This window comes from Anabrus simplex, chromosome 1 (genome assembly GCF_040414725.1).
Source record: "Anabrus simplex isolate iqAnaSimp1 chromosome 1, ASM4041472v1, whole genome shotgun sequence".
In the NCBI taxonomy this organism is placed as follows: Eukaryota; Metazoa; Arthropoda; class Insecta; order Orthoptera; family Tettigoniidae; genus Anabrus; species Anabrus simplex.
In genome coordinates this window covers 1,549,012,920-1,549,037,815 of record NC_090265.1, presented here as the reverse complement: position 1 = coordinate 1,549,037,815, position 24,896 = coordinate 1,549,012,920, and the positions used below count along the sequence as shown (strand labels likewise).

General features: G+C 39.0%; 1 protein-coding gene across 5 annotated transcripts in view; it reads left to right on the top strand.

Moving 5' to 3' along the window:
- Positions 1–24,896, top strand: part of Gapvd1 (GTPase activating protein and VPS9 domains 1) — a 674,762-nt gene that overhangs the window by 422,880 nt on the left and 226,986 nt on the right. For all 5 annotated transcript variants that reach the window (XM_067138086.2, XM_067138089.2, XM_067138085.2 and 2 more), the window contains one exon: positions 578–722. In XM_067138086.2, the coding sequence (XP_066994187.2) occupies positions 578–722 (145 nt within the window). The remainder of the gene's footprint in view (positions 1–577; positions 723–24,896) is intronic.

Genomic DNA, 24,896 nt, shown 5'->3' with positions numbered 1-24,896 from the left:
ATAATGTTCTTGCTGTTTTGTGGTTTTCTTACTACAGTAGTGGGGCTTTTAAATTTTTATTTTGTCATATCATTATGTTATTTAAACAATTTAGTTTCAAAAACCAGATGCATTAATTTTTTTTTGTGGATATAAAATTTATGGTATTTTACACTTTGTATTATGAACCAATCATGTTTCTAAAATTGTGATCTTCAGTTCCAGAGCTACTCAACCCCATTACCACCATTTTCACAAATACCATATTACCAACTGTACACCTTCCTCCTTTATTCTTGGTTGGGACCTGCCCTATAAAGTACCATGAGTATCTGCTAGAAGTAGTTTAATTTGGAAAATAACATCTGATAATAGAGCAGTTGGGTGGGAGAAGATGTACTGGCACATTAAATAGTTTGTTCATGGAAATTATGATTGTTGGTTGTAAATTGAATTACAGAAAATGCAGAGAAATGCAAGAAAACTTCTTATACTTAATTATACATGAAGATAGAAGGAAGGGGAAAAGTTATTCTTTGTGAAAAAGTAATTATTATTTGCTGATCTTTTCCATTTGCATGTGGTATTACTTGTTTAGATGGAGGAGGAAGTAGAACGAGAAGGTAATGTGGGTGAAGCGATGATGAATGTGGTAAGACTTAGTTCAGCAAGTCTGGCTTCCAGCAGCAGCAGCAGTGGAAGTAGCTCAGATCCACGGCCCAAGACCGTCACCCCAACCCCTGGTAAGTCAGTTTTCAGATAATTGGGACAGTCTTGATGGTTGTCAAGCGAATGATTAGTTAACATTAGGAAAAGATGCAGTTGCTGTGATTGGTGGTATTTTCAGGAGGGTTGTTGTGGTTGAAGGTAAGTTCTTTACTTTCATCCTTGGCCAGACTATTCACCTGATATAGATACTCTTATCACAGACAACAGCTTTCGACGTACTGTCTTCCTCAAGCAATCCAGTACCATGGCTGCGTATTATGAGTATTGAATCTAATCCTTGATCTTTCAAAATGCGAAATACAGTTTCTGGGTAGTTAGGTTGTGTGTATGGAAGTAATCAAGATGGATAATGCTATTTACAGCAAAATATACTGAAATAAGTCAATTCTTAAGAACAAACCTGTTATAGCCGTTGCAGGATCTACATTACTTCAGCATGAATGTACAGATAAAAAAAGGCTAATATTTATTAGGCAGCAGGAATATTAGGATATATGTACATGAAGTAATATAATATACAGTAACTGCAAGAGGTTTTCTGTAAATTTTCACCCGGTAACTTAAAAGCTTTTCAGGCTGTCGTATACACAAGTTCAGTATAAATATTACACTATAACATACCTCTAAAAAAACATGTTTTTAAACAAGGAATAAAAATAGTATGCATTTTTAATCAAGATGGTTAATGCTATGTACAGGAACAGACCAGTATAACAAAATTTTAAGTATGTATTTTCACTTAGTAGTAGTAGTAGTAGTAGTAGTATGACCTGATCTAGAATTACGATTTAGGCCTATTCCAAAATATAGCATCACAATTCACTAAATAACTCAAAATTTAACCCTGAAAAGAGCCATTTCTTAAGAAAAGCCTCTTCCTCTTCACTTTTATGAAATTCCACGTTCATTTTATTCTAAATTAGCAGTGAAGTGGGGGTTTCTCCTCTGGCTTGGAGGAAAAAATTACCTCCAAGTCAGATAGATTTTTCCCCCGTCTGTGTAGTGGACTGAGATTTTCCGACTCATTGGGTACTCCTAGGAAACAGATTAGTAAAATGGCATAGTTTTTGCCCTGGGAGTCTCACTATTCGACACCCCCACCCGGCCGAAATAAGACGAAGTGTGTTCACGGATCACGGCTGTCTGCGGCTTGATCATTCCAGCTATAGAACTTTGGAATGTTAGATCGGCAGTGTAGTACTGTTCGTCTAAAAGTGAGAAAATGTGTGGTTTTTCATTTGATCGAATATTTCATATGAAAGCATTGCTTTTAATCGCACTGTTCCTACTTACATCATTGTAATGACCTATGTTCATTTCAGTTGGGAAAACTACTAAGACAGTCTTTCTGAGGATGTAAAAAGGCAGGTGGAGAGTGAGTGTCTGCCATTATAATGAAAACTCCCCAACCTGATTGTGACTGATGGTAGGCAAGGGGGCCACCATTACAATGAAAATCCCCTAACCCAGTCTTCATATGAGAAAAGACGTTTGGTGACTTCACTGTTGCGTTTCTAGGGTAACGTTAAGTGCTATGCAATTTAATACAATCTTGCTCACAACGTGTACACTGCCTAACCTAGAATTCTGTATACAATGTAGAATTCCGTAGCGAAGCATGGGTACATAAGCTAGTAAAAATATAAAACAATGTATAGGAAAACAATAAGTAAAGGATGTCTTTCACTAAGAGCAGTTCAAGAAGCACTATAATGCTATAGGGATTAGCACTGCATGATGTAAGATCCTAAAATCCAGAAGAAGTCAAAGATGAGTCATTTAAATGAAGCAAGGTGCAAGTTCTTGAAGAGCAGAATAACATATGTAATGTCCGGCACTGTGCTTCAAAATGTTTATGAGAATTGATGAATAGTTCAGTGAACAAGCCTGCAAATACTGCTAGGTGTGAAGTTATAATACAATTTAATAAATGTGAATTTCTATAGAAAATGGAGCCCATGTGGGCTGTGGGTTAGAATTCACCCACGGAACCTCTGCCTGTCGTAAAAGGCGACTTAAAGGGGGCCAAGCGGCCGCCGGTATAAGTGCCCCCCCCTCAATGTTGTCAACAGCTTCCTCCGAGGGTGGAAGAATGAATTGAGGTCAGTGCACTCTCTTGTCCTTGGGGTGAGAAATTGCCCCTAAAGGCGGATGAACCTATACATATTGGTCAACGGCATAGAATGGAGAAGGCAATGGGAAACCACTCCATTAAAGATCCTAAGGATATCCCAAGTAGAATGCAACCATGGAAGCTGACTAATGAGGAAACGTTAATTACTGGTCATGGATTTCGGAACCCAAGATCTGGCAGGAGAGGTAAGAGGGCTTCTCAGGTCATTAGCAAGCGAAATCCCTCTAAAACCGCCATGAAGATGGGAACATGGAATGTACGAACGCTATTGAAAGCGGGAAAACTGGATAAAGTGAAAGACCAGATGAGGAAGAATGAGATAGATATATTAGGTATGTGTGAGACAAGACGGGAAGGAAATGGAGACTTCTACAGTGATGAGTTTAGAGTAATTTATAGTGGTGGAGAGAAAAGAGGAAAGAATGGAGTGGCAGTTATAATAAGAGGAAAATGGTCAAATAATGTACGACCAGTTAATGATGGTGAAAATTAATAGTGCACCTGTGGACTTAGTAATAATTCAGACATATTTCCAAACATCGGCTCATGACTTAAAAGGAGGGGGGACTATGTATGAAGATATTGAAGAACTATTAAAACTAACTAAAGAAAAAGATAATGTTGCAATAGTGGGTGATTTTAATGCAATAGTGGGATCCCATACAGGCAATAAGACAGTAGGAAATTTTGGTCTGGGAGAAACAAATTAAAGAGGTGAAACCTTGGTAGATTTCTGCAGTCAAAATGATATGGTTATTACAAACACATTATTTGAAGTTCCTCTTAGAAGAAGGTACACGTGGGAGGTGCCAGACAGAAGACAATTTCAGTTAGATTATATACTAATGAAGCAAAGATATAAGAATCAGATAAAATCATGCCACAGCTACCCAGGTCCTGATATAGATAGTGACCATACTCTTGTGTTAGCCAAGTGCAACATTAGATTTAAAAGAACCAAAAAATCTATAAAAAAGAAGTGGAGACTAGAAGGACTGAAAGAAGCTACAACAAAGGTGGCTTTTGAAGAACGAACCAATAAAGTAGATAATGGAAGTGATGAGCCAATGCAGTGGAGTAACATGAAGATAAGAATAATTGAAGCAACAAATGAGCTTTTAAGAAAAAGGGAATTGGAGCCCAGAAAACCTTGGATGACAGAAGAAATACTAAACCTAATTCAAGAAAGGAATAAGCTCAGGAAGGAAAACAATGTAGATGACTACAAAAGGATTAAAAATCAGATCACAACCAAATGCAGAGAAGAAAAAGAGAAATGGACCAAAAACATTGCTGAAGAGATAGAAGATGATATAAAGAAGGGAAAACAGGATCAAGTTTATAAGAAAATCAGTGTTCAGTACAAAAATAGAACCAAATCTGCAGTAGTAAAAAACAAAGAAGGAATATTACTGGTAGACAACGATAAGATATGTGCTCGATGGAAAGAATACATGGAAGAACTATATGATAAGGACTTCAAGAATGACAATAAGCTAATTGAAGACATCAATGAGTGTGGAAGAGAAATGCAAGGCCTTCCAATCATGAGACAGGAATTTGAACATGCCCTTCAGAGTCTGAAAGAAGGAAAAGCAACCGGTGTAGATCACATCCCAGCAGAATTACTGAAAAATTTAGGTATCAACATGAAAGACCAATTATTCAGAGTAATAAATGAATGTTACGAAAGAGGAATCGTGCCAGAAGACTACACAATGCAGAACCATTACCATACCTAAAGTAGGAAGGGCAGTTGACTACACCAATTATAGAACACTATCAATATTAACACATGCCTCCAAGATACTCATTAACATAGTTAAGAACAGAATAAAAGGAAAAGTAGATAAGTATGTCGGAGAAGACCAGTTTGGATTTAGGGAAGGCAGAGGAGCAAGAGAAGCAATTCTGGCCTTACGCATGTTATTGGAGAGAAGGATGGAAATGAATAGAACGACTTATCTTACCTTCATTGACTTAGAAAAAGCTTTTGACAATGTGAACTGGGAACTACTGTTTAGAACTATGAGGAAAATAGAACTGGATTGGAAGGATAGAAGAATGATTAATTAACTGTATCTGAATCAAAGCACAAAAATAATCATCGATCAGGCAGAAGAAAAGGCCAGGATTAGGAAAGGAGTTAGACAAGGTTGTCCTCTATCACCGTATTTATTTAATATGTTCATTGAGGAAGCTGTTCAGATCATGAAGGAGAAGACAAAGGGAATAAAAGTCAATTATTATTATTATTGAAAAATGTGCACATGCCGTGCAGAATACCATTACGTTACATTTACATTACATATATATTACTTTCCTTTGCTATAAGCTACGATGGATTTCTGTCTATTCCTGCATTTTACAATATGGTATCTATCACAGAATTCCAAGCACAACTCACACACACATTAGTCATTTGGTTCGTGAAATAATTTGTTGCAGCAAACCTTGTGGTGGAAACCATGGATCGCCAATCTCATCGTCACGTGTCGCATATCAATTAGCTTCCATCCAGGTCCTGTCTTGCATAGCAGATGTTGCATAGAAGTCCTCTGGTATGTTGTTTTTCTTCTCATGCAGATCTTGTATAAGCTGTTTGAAGCTGGTACTAGCTTGAAGTATGAGCTCGCATCTCAGATCCTCTATTAAGAAGGTCTCCCTGGTAAGTTCATACACTAGCCTCGATCTTGCATTCTGCGGGACTCCTAAAATTCTCTTCAGGTATCTAGCCTTTACTCGCTCCAATTCTTCCAGCTGTTTGTACGTGAGGTATTCTGCGACTAATTCTAGGCCATACGTCAGAACAGGTAGTATGTTTAACCTAAACAAGTCCATAGCTGTGCTGATCGATAGTTGTGTGATGTTCCTGATTTCATTCATAGCCCTAGTGGCCGCCACTGCTCTAGATCTTATATGTAAACTGAAACTCTTTCCCGTTGTTTGAATTGTGATACCTAGATATTTAAAATTGTTAGCCCTCTTGAGTAGTTTGCCATTGCATTTGATGTTCTCTGCTTCAGTGAGTCTTCCTCCTTTCCTAAATACTACCAATTCCGTCTTCTCTTTGTTTATGTGGATGTCGTTTCTCTCTGCCCATTCACATAGTGTGTTTAGCGATACTTGCAGTTTATCTATATCTGTCGCTGCGATGGCCATGTCATCAGCGTATACGTATGTGCGTGTTACTGCCATTCCTTTGGTGACATCGTTCGTGAGAACATTAAACAGGATAGGGCTGAGTGGATCGCCGTGGAGGACACCGTTCGTCTGCGACAGCCAGTCAGATATGCCTATTCCATCATCTATCTGTATGTAGTTTTCTGCCAGTATATTCGATATCAGGGTCGTTGTGCTCGTTCTTCCAATTAGTTCCTCCAGTTTATCTATTAATACCTTTCTGTTGACCGTATCGAAGGCTTTTGAGTAATCAACAAAAACCACATATAGTTTTCCTTTTGGTCTTTCTATCGTCTGTTTTATTTGTTCCAACAGGTTTTCTACTGCCAGAGTCGTGGACCTTCCCTTTCTAAAACCAAACTGTTCTTCTGATAGAAGGGGTTCTGGCTTCTCTGCCAGTCTTTTGGCGAGGATTCCTGTTAGGAGTTTCAGTAATGTAGATTCCAACGCTATTCCTCTATACACGTTTGGGTTCTCTGTGTCTCCTTTTCCCTTGTCAATGGTGAAAGGATACATTGTATCAGATTTGCAGATGACATCGTATTAATTGCAGTCTCAGAAAAAGAAATGAATAGAATGCTGAAAGTCTTCTCAGGCACTCTTAAACTATGGAAATGTAAAGTAAACAAACGGAAAACGAAAGTAATGGTAGTACGGAAAAATATGGAGGAAATTAAAACCAATATAAAAATTGATGGCGTCAGAATTGATCAAGTGAAACAATTCTGTTATCTTGGTAGTATGATAACAGAGGATAATAGATGCTCCCTGGAAGTAAAGAGAAGAATAGCATTGGCAAAACAGGCATTTATGACTAAGAAACATTTTAACCAGCACACACATGAATATAGATGTCAGAAAATCCTTTGCAAAATCATATGTATGGAGTACACTTCTGTATGGAAGTGAGAGTTGGACTCTGGGTAAATTAGAAAGGAATAGACTTGAAGCTGCTGAAATGTGGATATGGCGGAAAATGACCAGAACGAGCTGGACGGAAAGAAAAACCAACCTGGAAGTCTTAAGGGAAGTTAAAGAAGAGAGAAGATTCTTAAAGGAAATGGAAAACAGGAAAATAAAATTTATTGGACATGTCATCAGACACAATACATTCATTACCAACATACTTGAAGGGAAAGTAATGGGAAAGAAAGGGAGAGGAGGACCTAGGATGAAGTATTTGGACGATATCAAGAAGAGGTTAGGTTATGTCAATTACATGGAACTGAAACGAACAGCCAATGAAAGAAGAGAGTGGTTGCATCGACAAGGCATTAGCCTTTAGAATATTGACTGATAGAAAATGGGAGAAAGAAGGTTGAAAATGAGGAAGGGTAGGATCACAATGTTGGATAATGTTAGGTTTATCAGGATGAATATAGTGAGGTGATGGGGAAGGATAGAAGACTGTAGAAAAGTAGTCAGCAAAAACATCGGCTTTTTCTTTCGCGGTCGTAGGAGGGATGCGGGTTGTGGGGATGGAGTATATGGGAGGGGCTTTACCAGTCTTAGTTAGGTGTCGGAAACTTGTACAGAATTTACGTGAACCGTGCATGTGGGAGATATTGTTACAAGTAGTAGTCCAATGTTTCTTCTTTATAGCTTTAATAAACGAATGAACATATCGGAGGGTTCGTCGGTGTTCAAGTAAAGTTGTCAGGTCATGAGTTTGTAAATAAGAGTGATATAAGTTTTGGGCTAATTTAAGGAGGGATAAGGCTTTAGGGGGAATGGGCGGTTTTGTAGGATAATAAGATTGATGAGGTGTATGGAGAGAGTCAGCTTTTTGAAGAGCATGTTCAACTTTTTGAATAAGCGAAAAGAGGTTGGGTAGTGAGGTGGAAGGGTGAGAGTCCGTAAGGAGGTCATTGATCGTATTCCAGTAGAGTGTCCAATTAGTTTGAGAAAATTGTCTGGTAGGTGGTGGGCATGAATAGTGAGAACGGGTTGTATAAGACACATGAGGAATAGAGAGTAGAGCTGGGAGGTGATCGGAATCGATATGAAGAAGCTTATCGATAGTGAGATTAGTGGAGAGAGAAGGGGAGAGGATCAATGCATCAGGGGTTGAGTTGTAAATGGGATGGGTATGGAAAGGGAAAGGAATCTGTATGGCCCGGATTTCAGAATGTAAGCAAGCAAAATCATTAGATTGTGAGACATAAGAGTTGATGTTGATATCGGCGATGAAAATACAGTTATTGAATTTTGAGTCAATAAATTGAATGAAATCAAGAGGGTGTGGGGGACGGGGCAGTAGATAAAGAGTCACTATAACAAGAGAGGAATTATTCGAAAGGAAAGTTTCAGTTATAAGATATTGAGAGAAATTATTAGAAAAAGTATAAAAATGAAGTTTACTAGTGATAAATAGAGTTCGTGGTTTATAGCATTTAAAAATCAGAGATTTAGCATTTTGATTTTCAAATTTAGCATTTTGTAGCATCTAAACTTCTCAAATTTAGCGTTTTGTAGCAAATTGGTTAAAAATAGACATAATTTGCTAAACTGCACACACAACAGTTGGGAGTAAAAGCATACTGCTTAATCACACATTGCTCATCATGCAGTTTTGAATTCACTATGGAAAATAAGACAAACATCAACATAAGACTGCAAGAAGTATTAACGAACACACAGGAATATGCTTATTTTCAAATTTACAAACACAATTTCAAAGTGAAAAATACTATTCTGAACGTATTTATTTATCACAGTACAACACACCTACAAGGCAGAGGAATTTCAATGATGATTTAAGTACAACATGCCAGTTGTTTAAAAGGTGTCCTCCTTCATTTGAGACCACCTATCAGTTACAATTATGTTCTACTTGCTAAGAAAACTCTACATCGACACTGTTCGTAGAGGCCCAAATGCACAGAAGTGCTGCCAAGGCAAAGGAAGGCCTCCAAAATATTTTTTTTTTTCTTCTTCAAGTTTTTGATTGCAGAGTCGGCACATCAATATAGGCCATCTGTATCCTTACATTAAAATGTCCCGATTTGTGACTTTCGGCATGCTGTTTGATCGTCACTTTGCTTCTACCCATGGCTAACAGACAATAAAATAAATCGCTACCGTACTTCTAAACAGAACTACTACTCAACACCAATGTCAAGAATAACCGACTAAGATCAAGGGTCAACACACAAAGAGAATGAATGTTGTGCTGGAAAGTGTATTTGCTGTTTGATTGACTAGTCTTTGCAGTGCTCTTTAGACAGTGAAAGAAATTCCACACATTGAATGATTTAACCCTTTGGCCTGCCATTACTTGTGAAAGGAAATATTCCCTTACATACTATTTATTTTTTCGTCACTTTAACATAAATTTGATTAATCACATAGGCTACACAAGAATACACAAAGCAAAGTGAGCTTTTAGCTCGTCTATAGTAACAGGAAACCAATGTTTTTGTTCGTAAGTATTACTGGTTTGAAGGGAAGCAGATAAATTAGCAAGAAATGTAGAGGCATAGGCATTGGTTTCCTTAGTAATGTGATCCCAGAACTGTGGGGTTAGAAATTCATTCCCCAAGTCCATTTCTTTCGGATTATTACCCAACCCCCTCCTCACTATGGAGTGAATTTCAAAAACTGGTTTACATGTTACAGAAAGAGGCTTATTGTCAACAAGATCATAATTCCAAGTATCATTTTACTAGACTTCTCAACGGGTGAGTTGGCCGTGCGGTTAGGAGCGCGCAGCTGTGAGCTTGCATCCGGGAGATAGTGGGTTCGAACCCCACTGTCGGCAGCCCTGAAGATGATTTTCCGTGGTTTCCCATTTTCACACCACGCAAGTGCTGGGACTGTACCGTAATTAAGGCCACGGCCGCTTCCTTCCCATTACTAGGCCTTTCCTGTCCCATCGTCGCCGTAAGATCTATCGGTGTTGGTGCGACGTAAAGCAACTAGCAAAAAAAAGGAAAACTAGACTTCTCACTTGCTCTTGTTGCATTCTGGTTTTGTTACGTAGTTTCAATTGGCACTATCATCTCGGAACTGAATTCGGAATCACTTTCATCACTGTCATTTGAAGAAGACGAAGAAGAAGAAGAAGTATTTTCACTCTCCAGAGAATCTTTTCCACTTTCAACATCACTATTTTCAAGCTAGTTACGAATAAACTCATCTATGCCGCGCTTGGATGCTGCCATGATTGTTTACAACGAGCGGCAAAATGAGGTGCTTTTAATTTTCCGTATTTCAGCTCAGAGTAACTATTTACACAGAGAAAATAGCTTCAGGTATCATCTGACATCAATCGGTTAAGCTGCAAAGCAAAGAGAATAAATCTCTCCGACCAGCTAACTGCGATACTAATAATAATTTCGTGTGGCTATTTCTAGCCGAGTGCAGCCCTTGTAAGGCAGACCCTCCGATGAGGGTGGATGGCATCTGCCATTTTGTAGGACACTGCGTGTTATTGTGGTGGAGGATAGTGTTATGTGTGGTGTGTGAATTGCAGAGATGTTGGGGACAGCACAAACACCCAGCCCCCAGGCCACTGCAATTAACCAATTAAGGTTAAAATCCCCGACCCGGCCGGGAATGGAACCCGGGACCCTCTGAACCGAAGGCCAGTACGCTGACCATTCAGCCAACGAGTCAGACACTGCGATACTGAACTTATAGATGTTCCGTGCACCAAGATGGACGTGTCCGTCAAAGCATGTTACCGCTTTACGATCGCAATGGGTGCCGTAATAATTATTTCTCCTGAAATAAATAACAACATTTATATCTTATTTTTAAGAAAAATGCATCGTTTTTACAAATATATATGTTTATTTCGTATAAAACTGAGTTTCACATCTATTTCGCATAAATTGTATAATTTCGCATTTTGAACCAATTTCGCATTTTATCGCGAATTCGAAACTGCTAAAAACCACCCGTATGGGTCATATAAGATGAAGGCACATACACTGACAAAGTTTCGGCATATTTCGCATTTATCGCAAATGCTAAAAATCACAAACTCTAGTGATAAACCCTTTAAGGCCTAGCTTAACGTATCCACAAAGACATACACGAAATGCTGTTAGTTGATACAGTTATTTATTCACATCTACTTATAAATTAAACAAACACATAACCTTAATCACTGCTGTCACAAACAAAACACTCGCATCACAAACCACCATTTTGACAACTGTCTATCACTGCACATGGAGATTGCAACCTTAAAAGACAGTTGAAACAGATGACTGCTTAAAAGCATGTCATAACACGTGGTCACAAGTATAACCTGTTAACTCATAACTCTACTGAACAATAACTCGTCTCTACTGTCAAGATCGCCTCCTTATATATGTGCCTGGCCAGGCGTCTAGAAAGATACGTTACAAAAAATACCTTCTCGAAAATTTTAGAATGCTTTGTACACAGATATAGTGTACAGAATATTCTCCATCATTCTTGTCTACACAGTACCATTCTGGAAGTTACAATGTGTTTCACAATTTTGTAGTGGATTACAAATGATATATACAGGTAAGAATAAATTATATACAGGTTCTTACATTAATTGAACTGATATAAATACCTTCAGATGTAGTATTGCCAATTTTTACCCACATATGTAACTCATGTCTTTCAGAAGGCTACTTCCCAACTGTTTCGAAGGATGCTTTAATTTTTCCAGTACCAAAAAAATCTCTTGCAAATTCTCCATCTGACTATCGGCCTGTCTGTGTACTTTCTTCACTTTAAAAGTCTTACAAAACCTCATGCATGAACAACTGCTCCAGTATTTGATACTCCATTCGGTACTTGATCACTTCCAATCTGGATTTTAAAAAAGGACATAGTACATCTACTGCTAAAAATTACGGATGACGTAAGAAAAGCTATGGATGAATGTAAAGTGACCGTGCTCATTCTCCTAGACTTCAGCAGTGCTTTTGACACTATCAGTACGGACATATTAATAGCAAAATTGCATTCCTTCCATCTTAGCCACGCTGCTCTCAATTCGTTCAGTTCCTACCTCCATAACCGACGACAGTGTGTAATCGTGAATGAAAATAGAACGGAGTGGAAGTGCAAAGTTAATGGTGTGCCACAAGGTTCTATACTCGGCCCCCTGTTATTTATTCTACATTTGAATGACATCTCTTCTAAGTTTGAAAACTGCAACTACCATCTCTATGCCGACAACCTTCAAATTTACTGCTACACAAAAGTGATTGACATAAATGCAGCTATTGAAATATGAAGCGAAACTTAGAGCAGATCAGCTGTTATGCAGCTGAGAATTCTCTCCCCATCAACCCAACGAAAACACAAGCTATCATACTAGGGCAGAGAAAACTGCTTACCCATTTGCACAGTCTACAACTTCCAGTTATTCAACTAAATGGCATTGCTATCCCATTTTTTAAATCAGTAAAAAGCCTTGGAGTCGCTATAAATGAAACTTTAAACCGGGATGAGCATGTCACTGATGTGTGCAGGAAAGTTCATTCATCAATCAGTCACTACTGATCTGCATTTAGGGCAGTCGCCCAGGTGATAGATTCTCTATCTGTTGTTTTCCTTGCCTTTTCTTAAATGATCGCAAAGAAATTGGAAAACTATTGAACATTTCTCTTGGTAAGGTATTCCACTCCCTAACTCCCCTTCCTATAAACGAATATTTGCCCCAAATTGTCCTCTTGAATTCCAACTTTATCTTCATATTGTGATCTTTTCTACCTTTAAGGACACCACTCAAACGTATTCGTCTACTGATGTCCTCCCACGCCATCTCTCCAAAGACAACTCGGAACATACTACTTATGGAAGAGTCAAGTGTCAGACCTAAGACGAAACGCTGGTTAATAGAGCAAACGCCGGAAAAGCCATCCATCTAATTTTTGACATACTACTTAATCGAGCAGCTCGTCTCCTTTCTCCCAGTTCCTCCCAGCCCAAAATTTGCAACATTTTTGTAACGCTACTCTTTTGTCGGAAATCACCCAGAACAAATCAAGCTGCTTTTCTTTGGATTTTTTCCAGTTCTTGAATCAAGTAATCCTGGTGAGGCTCCCATAGACTGGAACCATACTCTAGTTGGGGTCTTACCTGAGACTTATATGTCCTATCCTTTACATCCTTTCTACAACCCGTAAATACCCTCAATACCATCTGCAGAGATCTATACCCTTTATTAACAGTCATATTTATGTGATTACCCCAATGAAGTTTTTTTCTTATATTAACACCTAGGTACTTACAATGATGCCCAAAAGGATCTTTCACCACATCAATGCAGTAATTAAAACTGAGAGGACTTTTCCTATTTGTGAAACTCACAACCTGACTTTTAACCCCATTTATCATCATACCATTGCCCACCGTCCATCTCACAACACTATCGAGGTCACCCTTCAGCCGCTCACAATCTTGTATCTTATTGATTACTCTGTACAGAATAACATCTGCATACAGCCCCTTATCTCTGATTCCACTTCTTTACGCATATAATTGATATATATAAGAAAACATAAAGGTCCAATAATACTGCCTTAAGATTCACCAGACCGTATTACCTCTCAACTTTTAAAAATAAGTGGTTCAGACACTGATACTTCCAGTTTTTAACTATTGTGATGTTGTGTTGCTGGATGCTACCAGTGAACAACATAAGAAACTGCAGGGAGCTTTAAACTCCTGCATTAGATTTATTTTTTCATTGAATTTTGCCTCGCATGTACCCCCTTTTTATGCACATCTTTCTTGGTTAAAAGTAGAGCAGCAGAGAAATCAGCATGTATCAACCCTTATCTATCAACTCTTGACTGAAAATATACCAGAATATCTGTCCAGTAATTTCCGTTTTCTATCTTCCTTTCATGACCGTGACGCGTTCTGGGTCAACAATTGCAATACCTCCACACCATACAACTGCCTTCAGTAATTCTTTCCTTGTATTGGGCGCTAGAATATGGAATGCTCTACCCCCTGAAATTAGAAATTGTTCCTCATTAATTACCTTCAAAAGACAGTCTAAAGATTTCCTCTTGAATATGTAGGCTATATTGTGTAGTTATGTGTGAATGTCTTGAGTAAATAGTTCCCAAAAGTTTACATAAATTACTCTTATATTATATGAATTCCACGTAGAGTAGTTAATATTGAATTTATTTTGTTCATTCTAGACTTAGGATGGAGATTTTTAGTTTTAGTCTATATTAACTTATATTATTATGTTATATACAGTGTATTAAGTTTGTATTCGTTATCAAGCCTCATAATGTGGTTAAGTGTAAGAGAGGGCCAAGAGCCCTAACTTCGCCACGAATAAGGACGTCAACAAATAAATATATACAGTGCATGTTTCATATGACATAACCTCAAAACAATGCGATCGTATTGTATGTACGTACATATGATGTAATAATAATACAAATACTAACTGGATGTAACACTTCATAGCCATACATTACAAGTAATAATCATAATTGTAAAATAATGATAATAATCATTCGATCTCGACACTTGCGTTATTTACCCATGGGTGAGAGAATATTGTTTTCAAGTTATATCTGTTTATCACACTTGCATCAAGCTACACCACCACGAGGCTCACTAGGTTGGTCGGCTCTATAAAATCTGTATTTAGAGAAGCGAGGCTGTTGGAAAGGAGTCAAAAATGTTTCATTTAAAACAGAGATATCCGGGTCATACAGATTAAAGGCCAGGTCTCGAAGAGCATGGTTGATATTTACAGAACGAATATTAGTAAAATATAATTTCAAAATCTTAACCTATCAGGGGGATGGCATTTAAGGGGGAAAATGCAAAATGCATTTTATTCCCCAAATATGAAACTTCGAGGTTGGTATTGAAAACCAACCGGGTGGCAAACTGAACCTGGTTAAATACGTGGGGACGGTTAAAAGGGAGGACATTTTGGAGTACTGTGGTCAGAAAACAAATAATGTTTTCGGAACATGGCACAAGAAGGGAAGAGGAGAGGGCGGCGGTGGGGAGATCCTGTGAGATTACAGGGATGACAGATTTGGGGTGAGTGGGTTCAGGGGCAGGTCGGGACTTGCACTTGAAGGAAAAAGAAGGATGGGGCTGAGAACAGTTAACACATATCTGGGTAGCCTAATTCGGACAATTAGCTGTAGGGTGCTCCTTACTAAACATAGCACATACCTGAGCCTGGAGACATGCCACGCCTGGTGGATGGTCGTAGCACTGGCACCACTCACACCGGATCATCTGGGGCGGCGCTGAAGGGGACGGGTCCACACGGTGACAGGCTCTATAGATGACAGCGCCATCATGCAGGAGGGCGTCTAGGATGGCGTAGGTCCTTCGACATTAGGGATACGCACCACCTTGAAGATGTGGTGGCCCTTCATCTGCAGCTGGGCCGCCACCTCGTCGTCAGTCCAATCTCGTTCGACCCGATATGCCACAACAGAGTGTATGGGCGAGGGCCGAGAGGGCGGAGCGGGGTGTCGTGCTGATGTCTGCTGAGTAATGTTGACCGCTCATGTGTGTTTCCCAAAGTGCTCCAAGCCGATCATCGTAGTTAGATGGGCGTAGAGTGGTTGGGAGGTTTTGTGATTAAAACAAACATCCGTAGTTTGTTGTATTTCCAGATGGTAATCAGCGTAGTTATGAGTGAACGTGGTGATAATCGTGTAGATTGCTTGAGAGTTGGCCTTGTGCGGATCCATGTGCATTAATTTTGTGATGTAGAATGGTTGAGGTGGCAGTGGTAGAGGATGGACAATGCTTCGTTGCCTGATGGAAGGGGCCTACACCGGGTTTTTGGCGGCCTAGGCGTAGCTGCAGACGTTTGCTGACATGAACGTCAGAGCATTGCTTGGTGATTGTGGCGGCAGATGGAATGGAGCAACCACAGAAGCGTTGTCTAAGTAGTTTAAGGATTGAGTTCCTAAAGCACCAGAGGTGGATGTCTGGTTGAGAATCGAGCTAGGCGAAGTGAATGTAGAACCGATAGAAGAGGCAAAAGCATCTCCACGATGTTTCTTTCGATCAATTTTTTCCCGAGAGATTTTCTCTTGTTCAGTGTCCATATTAGGCGAATGAGGCAGAGAACGTTCAGCCATCGTAGATTCCAAAACGTGGTGGTAGTTCCTCGAACCAGAGAGAGTTTAACTTTTGGTTTAATAGGAACTTATTGTTTATGAATTTTTGATAATGCCCTTAAAGTATATAGGTATTTCTGGGCTCATGTTAACTGGACAGTTAGTATCTTTGGAGTCTAATCAAGAAGTTATGTTATTGAGAATTCGTTTAAGTTTTTTCTGTGTAGATGACGTGGTATTTTTTTTTATCAATTCAAAATTATTGCTCGTTAGAAAATTCTTGGTTTTTTCAATATAATTTTTCTATCAGCACAATAGTATTTCCTTTATCAGCTTTTGTCACAACAATATTATTATTATCTATCTTCTTCTTCAATAATTTAATATTCTTTCCTGTTTTGGCCGAATGTATCATGAATGTTTTGGAAAGTTTAGAAATTTATCTTGCACAAAAAAATGACTTTGAATCAAGTTTAAATGAAAGAAGTACAGAAGAGAACCCATTCTATAGACTAGCATTTGATCACTTACGAAAGGAAAAAAAAGGAAAAGAACATATGTAATGATCATTTTTGTAGTATTTCATTAGTTTCTTTATTCATTGATATGGTGAATTAGGATACAATACTCCTTCATATTGTAAGAAAAACAAAAGATAGTATTATATTGTTTTATTCCTTGAATTGACATCACTTGTGAAGTGAATGGATATTTTTTCTGAAACATCATCATCTTCTTAATTTCCCATTTCCATCTTCCCGGGTTGGGTTGTGAATCAAGGACCTCCATCGCTGCCTGTCTCTCCACAACTCTTCTCCTTTTTTAAGTACATCTTCTGGTTTTCCTCCCCTCTTCTCTATGCACTCCTACGCTGAATCTGTCCACCTCTTTCGGGGTCTTCCTCGTGGTCTCCATCCAGTTAACTTCTCTGAAAAAGCTTTTTTTTTTTTTGGCACACACTCTTCTTCCATTCACATCATGTGCCCATACCACTTCAGCTTTGTTGTTTCTATCCTGTCTTGAAGTTTTGATATTCCTGCCCTTTTCCTTATCTCTTCATTTCTAATTCTATCCTTTCTTGGCTTGCCCTCGATACCTCTTAGGAATTTCATCTCCGCTGCCTGTATTCTACTTTCCTCTCATTTTGTTGTAGTCCAGGATCCAGCTGCATAGGTTAGTATGGGTTCATAATAGGTTGAATATAATATTTTCTTACATTTCTTCGAGACATCCTGGTTCCACAAAATACACCTTACACTCTGGTAGAAACTGTTTTACTTGTTTTATTCTTTTTCCAATTTCCATCTTCTGTGATTACACTTCCCAAGTACTTGAAACTTTTAAACCCTTCCAGAATTTTACCATTCACTTTTATCTTTCCTCTTCCTTCCTTCCTTCCTTCCTTCCTTCCTTCCTTCCTTCCTTCCTTCCTTCCTTCCTTCCTTCCTTCCTTCCTCATCACTGTTGTTGTACTTTTGTCTGTGTTTACTTTCATTCCTAATTTTTCTATCTCTTGATTCCATAAATCTACTTGTTTTTGCACTTCCATTTCATCCTCACCCCATATCACTGTATCTGCAAACAACATGGCTTTTTTGTTGCCTGTCTTCCCAATCTCTGTTTAATGTTCTTATGAATTTTATCCATGACTATGGTAAATAGTATGGGAGATAGTACACTTCCCTGTCAGAGAACAGTTTCAACTTTAAACCGTTTTGTTTTTCCTATACTAATATTTCGTGAAACATGTATGATAAAAAAAAAATTCAATTATCAAAAGTGTATTGACAAGGTGGAACCAACATAAACTATTTTAAATAGTTTCTTTAATAGATTCAGACAAGTCAGTACAGGATCAAATAAATACCTATTATGGTTAAGTTTATCAACATACCACTTAGTCGAGCAGCTCTTCTCCTTTCTCTCAAGTCTTTCCAGCCCAAACTTTGTAACATTTTTGTAACACTGTTCTTCTGTTGGAAATCACCCAGAACAAATCGAGCTGCTTTTCTTTGAATTTTTTTCCAGTTCTCAAATCAAGTAATCCTAGTGAGGGTCCCATACATTGGAACCATACTCTAGTTGGGATCTTACCAGAGACTTGTATGCCCTCTCCTTTACATCCTTACTACAACATCTCAACACCCTCATAACCATGTGCAGAGATCTGTACCCTTTATTTACAATCCCATTTATGTTATTACCCAATGAAGATCTTTTGTAGGTACTTACAATGATTCCCATAATGAACTTTCACCCTCATCAATGCTGTAATTAAAACTGAGAGGACTTTTCCTATTTGTGAAACAATCTGACTTTTAACCCGTTTATCATCATACCATTGCATACTGTCCACCTCACAACATTTATAAAGGTCATTTTGCACCTGATCACAATCTTTTAACGTATTTATTACTCTATACAGAATAACATCATCCGCAAAAGGCCTTATCTCTGATTCCACTTCTTTACTCAAATTATTTATATATAAAAGAAAACATAAAGGTCCAATAATAATGCTTTAGGAATTCCCCTCTTAATTATTACAGGGTCAGATAAAGCTTTGCCTACTCAAATCCTCCGAGATCTATTTTCTAGAAATATAACAACCAATTCAGTCACTCTGTTGTTTAGTCCTATTACACTCATTTTTGCTAGTAGTCTACCATGATCCACCCTATCAAATGCCTTAGACAGGTCAATTGTGATACAATTCATTTGACCACCTTAATCCAAGATATCTGATATATATCTTGCTGGAATACTACAAGTTCAGCTTCAGTGGAATAACCTTTCCTAAACCTGAACTGCCTTCTATTGAACCAGTTATTAATTTTGCAAACGTGCCTAATATAATGAGAAAGAATGCTTTCCCAAAGCTTACATGCAATGCATGCCAAACTGACTGGCTTTATGTGTATCACCCTTTCCTTTATACACAGAGGCTACTATAGCAACTGTCCATTCATTTGGTATAGCTCCTTCATGCAAACAATAATCAAATAAGTACTTCAGATATGGTACTATATCCCCACCCATTGCCTTTAGTATATCCTCAGAAATCTCATCAATTCCAGCTGCTTTTCTAGTTTTCATCTTTTGTACCCTATTGTAAATGCCTTTATCATAGGTAAATTTTAATGCTTCTTTAGTATTAGTTACCTCCTCTAGCTGGACATTATCCCTGTACCCAACAATCTTTACATACTGCTGACTGAATACTTCTGCCCTTTGAAGATCCTCACATACACACTCCCTTTGTTCATTAATTATTACTGGAATGTCCCTCTTGGAACCTGTTTCTGCCTTATAGTACCTATACATACCTTTCCATTTTTCACTAAAATTTTATGACTGCCAATTATGCTTCCATCATGTTATCCTTAGCTGACTTCTTTGCTAGATTCAATTTCCTAGTAAGTACCTTCAGTTTCTCCTTACTGCCACAGCCATTTCTAACTCTATTTTTTCCAGTCTTCACCTCCTTCTTAGTCTCTTTATTCTCTGTTATAATATAGGGGGCATTTACCATTCTGTACCACCTTTAAATGTACCAACCTCTTTTCACATTCCTCAACAGTTGCTTTAAACTCATCCCTGGGTCTCTTTACATTTTTATTTACCGTTTTTCACTGATCGTAGTGACGTTTTAAAAATCCCTCATGCCTGTTTTATCAGCCATATGGTACTGCCTAATAGGCGTACTTTCAAGACCTGCCTTTCTATCACATTTATTTTTAATTACAACAAAAACAGCTTCGTGGTCGCTAATACCACCTATTACTTCGGTTTCTCTAGAGAGATCATCTGGTTTTACCAGCACCACGTCCAGAATATTCTTTCCTCTATTTGGTTCCATCACTTTCTGAATCAGCTGCCCTTCCCATATTAACTTATTCGCCATTTGGTGGTCATGCTCCCTGTCATTCGCATTACCTTCCTAATTGACAATTGGTAAATTGAGATCTCCCGATACAATCACATTGCTTTCCATATCGTCTTCCGCATAGCTGATAATCTTATCAAATAATTTTGAATCGGCGTCAGCACTACCCTTTCCCGGTCTGTACACTCCAAAGATATCAAGTTGTCTATTATCTTTAGAAATGAGCCTTACACCTCGAATTTCATGTTTGTCATCTTTAAATTTTTCGTACCTTACATATTCTTCTTTCATCAGAATTAATACTCCGCCTCCTACCATTCCTATCCTATCTCATGATACACACTCCAGTTCCGTGAGGAAATGTCTACGTCCATTATATCATTCCTCAGCCATGATTCAACTCTTATTACACTATCTGGTAGGTATATATCTTTTAAATTATGTAATTCTATTCTTCTCTTTACAATACTTCTACAGTTCAACACTAACATTTCTACGTCATCCCTACTCGACTTCCAGATCCCTCTACCCCTAGCACCGCTCCCTAGGCCACCCCATTTCCCTGAATGTACCTTGGTATAACCCTTCTAAACAAATATCCTAACTTATACGTACCGCTGTGATTTTTAAGTGAAAGCCATCTAAGCACAAATCCCTATCTCCTACCCACCCATTAGGATCTAGAAATCTCACTCCCGGTTTCCTACATACCCATTCCATAGTCTCATTTAAATCCTCAATCACCTTCCAGTCAGTATCCCTCCTACAAATTATTCCACTGATAACAATCTCGGCTTCCTTAAACTCCACCTGTGCTGCACTTACCAGATCCCACACATTCCCAACTATGTTGGTACTTATACCTGCATGCCTTACGTTGTATGTACCAACGTGAAACTTTCCTTCCTCCTTCTCTTCTACTTTCCTCAACATCTGCCTCAACCTAATTCCTGGATAACACACTACCCTGGTTCCCTTTCCTCTACTCCCTTTGCCCACATGTCTAACAGTAGAATCCCCCATGACCAGAGTCTCATTGCTACCCACCTCATTTGATCCCCTTCCCTCCTGGTCATCCCTATCTTTCCTGACAGCTGCAGAAGCTATTTCTTCCTCCTTTTTCTCCCTCCCATGACCCTGTTCCATCTGTCTTTTCCTATCCTCTACTTCACATTTCCCTTTCCCACCTTTTTGCTTCCTCCTACTTCCACACTCAGCAACAATTCCCTGTTCCTCATTCTCCCTCTGTTCTACCTGCAGTGACTCATACCGATTTGTGACAGACACCTGACTGAATTCTGAATAGGTACATCTTCTACCATATGCGTCATTAGACGGTACCACGTGCAACTCTCTGGCCGAGGGTTGGGCGGCTGTTACCAAACCTGATAAACTAAGGGAGAGCCAATGGCTATGGGCAGAGGAGTTAACTCTTAGGGGGCTTGTTGAAGCCATTGTGTAGGAAATGACACATAAATTTAGCTGGAAGCTGCTGCCTTGCAGATGTGGCATGGGACTGCTAAAGGCCAAGGGAGATAACCCTGACAGAAAATCTTATCTAAGATTGGGCCTAGCATGTCAGTTGGAGAGTAACTGCAATCGCTTTCAACACTTATACAAGCCTCGGATGCAAACAAAGAACTCGGGCTACACAACAGCACCCGCAGACCCCCGCCAGCTATGATGGCTTACAGCCTGATGATAGGCCAAGCCTTGCGATTGTGCAACAACCCCGTAGAAGACAGCACACTCAAATAGGAACAGTCAATGTACTGAGTTTGACTGGGGAATGTGAAGTGTTAGTGGACATCATGGAGAGAAGGAAAATATCAATCCTAGGACTGAGTGAAACTAAATGGAAAGGTTAAGGGAATAAAGAGTTGAGGAAAAACTACACCCTCTATTGGAATGGTAACAACAGAGAGATGAGAAATGGAGTAGGATTTATATTATCTAAAGAGTTAGATGGTATTACAGAGATCCAGTACATCATTGGGGGGATTATAAAGGCAACAGTTCACCTTGAGAAAGAGAAGCTGACACTGGTGCAAATGTATGGCCTTCAGATGGGTTGCAGTCAAGATGAAAAGAACAAGTTCCTCGAAGACCTAGAAGAGATCATCAGTGAAGAGAAGGTAATCGTCATAGGGGACCTCAGCGCTCAGCTCAGGACACCACGGGAATGGCTATGAGAAGGTGATGGGACCACATGGCTATGGGAAAATGAATTCAGAAGGGGAGCATCTCCTAGACTTCTGCATAAGAAACTGTTTAGTAGTAAAAAGCAGTTGGTTCAACAAAAGAGTCAGTCACCAGATGACCTGTTAGAGCTGGGATTGAGAGAGCAAGATGGTCATTGACTATGTCATTACAAATAAAGAAAGAAGTAGACTTGTGACTGGTGATTCCAAGTGAGAACCTCATTATCGACCTCTGGTTATTAGTAGCAGATCTGAAAGACATTAATGTACCAAAGATAACAACCAGGAAATTACTAATATTAAGGTGTGGGAACTCTAATGGATTGGAAAAAGGACCGACTATCAGGACTGTATAAGAGGACAACTGCCTACAGAAGAAGTGGAGAGTGGTGAGGTAGTGTGGACAAGATTTAAAAACACCTTGATAAAAGAAGCATTAGAGGTTTGCGGGAAGACAAGTGTGAGAGTAAGGGAAAAAGAGACACACTGGCGGAATGAAAGAATAAGATCCTCAATAAAGGAAAGGAACTTAGCACCAAAAAGAAACGAGATGGAGAGTGTTTTAAATGACTCTTTACTTTGGAAGCCTGTCGGAGCCTTCTATTGAACGGATACACAAAGACTATATATTGGAGAACCTTCTTTTATTCTTTGAATAGTGAGAGACTATATGCTTACTTCAATGTGTCACTGCGCAGATTTAATTATTATGCTGTTGCTCTTCTGTTATGGCGATTTATCTTAATACATGGTGTGAATGGACAATTATAGATTTTTAATGAACATTGATTATTATGGTTATTGCTTATATATTATATATTAGTTATATATTTGCTTATATATTTGTGATTCATTTTATTGCTGATATTATATATGTCGAAACCGGTCCCCAAGTTGAATAAAAGGTATTTGTAACATCAACACGTAATTAGTATTGAAAAGGTTGAACCTAATAGATATCTTATCGTTGATCTCAGTTCAATATGGAAACATTAATGAAGTTCATATCTTTGAAGAAGAGGAGAAAATTAAGTGCTGGGAGAAATTTACTCAAAAACTGAAGAAAGACAGCAGAGGACATATGAAACTATTGTTAAGAATGATCAAAAACAAAAGGAATTCAGTTGAAACCATCAACGCAATCGAGGATCCTAATGGAAACCCGACCAGGAAAGAAGAGGACATCAGAGAGCTTCTGAGGAATCATTTTCATCACTTATTGAACAGGACAGAAGCAGATCAGAGAACAAAAGAACCAGCTGTTGAAACCTGCACAGAGGAACCTCCCATTACATGGGCAGAAACAGAAGCAGCTCTTAAGAAGATGCCGCAAGGGAATTCTCCCGGAATCAATGAAGTCAGCACGGACATGATTAAAGCAGCAGGAGTCCAGGGTTTACAGTGGCTACACAGAGTGCTCAATGCAGTTTGAAAAGATGACAAGATACCTACTGATTGGAGCAAGGGTGTCATAATCCCCCTGTTTAAGAAAAGAAATTGCCAAAAATGCTTCAACTACCAGGGAATAATGTTCCTTTCTCATGGGCTTAAGAATCTTGAGAAAATCTTAGAGAGCAGAATGCGAGTCATCTTAGAGCCTCAGTTTGAAGAGGAACAGTATGGCTTCAGGCCTAACATGTCCACAACAGACTAATCTTCCTTTCCTTCAGTTAATGGAAAAATATTGGGAAAAGGGCTAAGATCTGTTTATGTTTTTCCTTGACATTGAGAAGGCATATGACAGCATTGAAAGAGAGAAGATATGGTAATGCTTGAGAAAAAGGAATGTGCCAAAGGGACTGGTGAGGAAAGTTGAGATGCTGTATGAGAACTGTACCAGCTGTGTGCGATCAGTTGACGGACATTCATCCTGGTTCAAGACCAAAAGTGGAGTCCAGCAAGGCAGTGCACTATCCCCGTTATTGCTTATCACCAACATGGATGACATAATGAACAGCATCAAGAAAACCTCTGGTGAACTAAATGCAATGGCCTTTGCTGATGATGTTATCAGGGGAGAAAATGAGGAAGAAGTACAGTTGAGACTCAGTGAATGGAAGGTTAAATTCCAGGAGTTCAATCTCAAGAATAGCAAGCTCAAAACAGTACTGATGGCAATAAAGAGAGAGGGACAACTAGCGAACATCATGCTAGGAAACCATCCACTAGAAAGTGTGGAAATCTTTACATACCTCGGCAGTGTAATATCTCGAGGTACACTAGCCACAAAGGAGGTGGCAAATAGAGTGCAGAAGAGGTCTCACTTTTACCAGCAAGTACAAACTCTCCTCTGGGATCCCAAAATACCAACAAAATGAAAGCTGGTGATGTTCAGTCAGTACTTCATACCAGTCTTAACCTATGGTATTGAAACCTGCACCCTCACTAGGAAAGACTCATCAAGGTGAGGCAACCGGGGTGAAGTTCCTTAGGTCCACAATAAAATTTAAAAAAACTGGGCAAGTTAAGGAATGATGTGGGTTAGGAAGGAAGCTGGGATTGTTAGCATATCCAGACTGAGGTGGTTTGGGCATGTAATGAGGATGGAGCCAACAAGTACAGCATATGTTAACTTGGAGAGACATGTGGCAGGGAAATGGATGGTGGGAAAACGAAGAACCCACTGGATGGACATTGCAGATCGGGGAAGGACACTGGAGGACGTCATTAACAAGAGAACGTATCTCAATATGACAGAATGGAAGAGGATCGCCAACAGTACC